General features: G+C 44.5%; 1 protein-coding gene across 1 annotated transcript in view; it reads right to left on the minus strand.

The window, feature by feature from the left end:
* Positions 1 to 523: 523 nt before the first annotated feature.
* GFRA2 (GDNF family receptor alpha 2) overlaps positions 524 to 1473 on the minus strand; it is a gene marked incomplete at both ends in the record, with an annotated part of 18276 nt that continues 17326 nt past the window's right edge. Inside the window, one exon of the mRNA XM_009708286.1 lies at positions 524 to 618. Within this exon, the coding sequence (XP_009706588.1) occupies positions 524 to 618 (95 nt within the window). The remainder of the gene's footprint in view (positions 619 to 1473) is intronic.

Raw genomic sequence — 1473 nt, forward strand, 5'->3', positions numbered from 1 at the left:
GAGACGTGACATGTTTATTTTCCCCGCGCCAACTTCCACATCAACCGTGTTTTCTTTTTCCATGCTGCAAAAGGGAATATTCATCCTTCCCTCCCCTATCTACCAGCACCCAGCTGGTCCTTCAGCTCCGATTTTTGGCATCCCCAGGTCCCCACGATGCCCCTGACACCCATGGGCAGAGCTGGGTGGGGGTTGATGTTTCTGCTCCCTGGCACGAGCGGTAAAGTGGAAGGGGGAAAAAAAAAACAAATAAATAAAATTGAGAAGCTTGATGTTTTGTGTGACCCAAATCTCAATGTTTCAGGTTGGTTTTAAGCGCTGTCAGATTGCTTGGAGAAAAAAAAAAAAAAAAGGATATTAAGGCAAGGGGATGGGATTTTCAAAAACAAAGACATTGAACGTAAAAAAAAAAAAACAAACCCTGCCACATGGGAAAGTGTCAGCTCCTTTGAAATGTTTGCTTGTCTGCCCGAGCAAAACAGTCAGGGAATTGTTCGCGGCATTGCAAAATATTTAGACTGACCCAAATCCCTGCGTTTTCGCAGCTGAAGGGCCCCCGTTCGCCCCCCCCCCGGGATGCTTGGCCGGACAGGCACCCAGGCAGAGGTGGGTGCTCAGCTGTCGGTGCTGCTTCGCTCCTCGGTTGGTTGTTCTTGGTTTATTTTTTTTTTCCATTATAGACATTATTAAAAAAAATAAACTTTACAATAATACATTTTAAAGTTGTTGTTGCCATTTGAGCATTTTTTTTTTTTAAAATAAAGGAAAAAAGGAAATTAAAAAAGCCACACTGTAGATGTATATGGTTATGTATATACATACATATATGTAGGTATAGGTGAACGGTATATACATACACTATATATGTATATATGAAAGAAAGAAAACAGAGAGGAACATACAGAGGTTTCTGACCACTGATGGGTCAGATCCCATCCCAACCCAAATTTGACTGGACAAAGATTTTAAAAAAAAAGGAAAAAAGAAAAAAGAAAAAGAAAAAAATAAAGAAAACTCTCCCCCTCGAAGTGACAGATTGAAAACATCAGGACAACCTCACAACCTCTGACCAGTAGTTTCGTTTCTCTTCCATTTTCAAACTCTCGCCGACCACAGGAAAGCAACAAAAAACAAAAAAAAACCAACCCCAAACCCCCAGTAATAACATCAAGAGCTCGAGCGAGTCCCCTCGGAGGATGCAGAGAAGCCTCCCGACAGCGCGACCATCCTCCGGGATGCTCCGATGCGGAAACCTCGCCATCCCCGCAACCACCCCAACGCACCCAGGTCGACGGATCCTGCAAAAGGACCTTCACCATCGCTCGTCTCGACGTTTATTTTCCCTCCCCAGTGCCGCTCGCAGCTCCGGATCCCCTATTGCAGGGCACGTGGTGGGGGGGTTTCATTGCAAGCTCCTGCTTTAGAAAAGAAACCCAACGTACCATAAAAGACCCCCCCCCAAAAAAAAAAAAA

This window comes from Cariama cristata, unplaced genomic scaffold, assembly GCF_000690535.1.
Source record: "Cariama cristata isolate BGI_N322 unplaced genomic scaffold, ASM69053v1 scaffold7079, whole genome shotgun sequence".
Taxonomy (NCBI): Eukaryota; Metazoa; Chordata; class Aves; order Cariamiformes; family Cariamidae; genus Cariama; species Cariama cristata.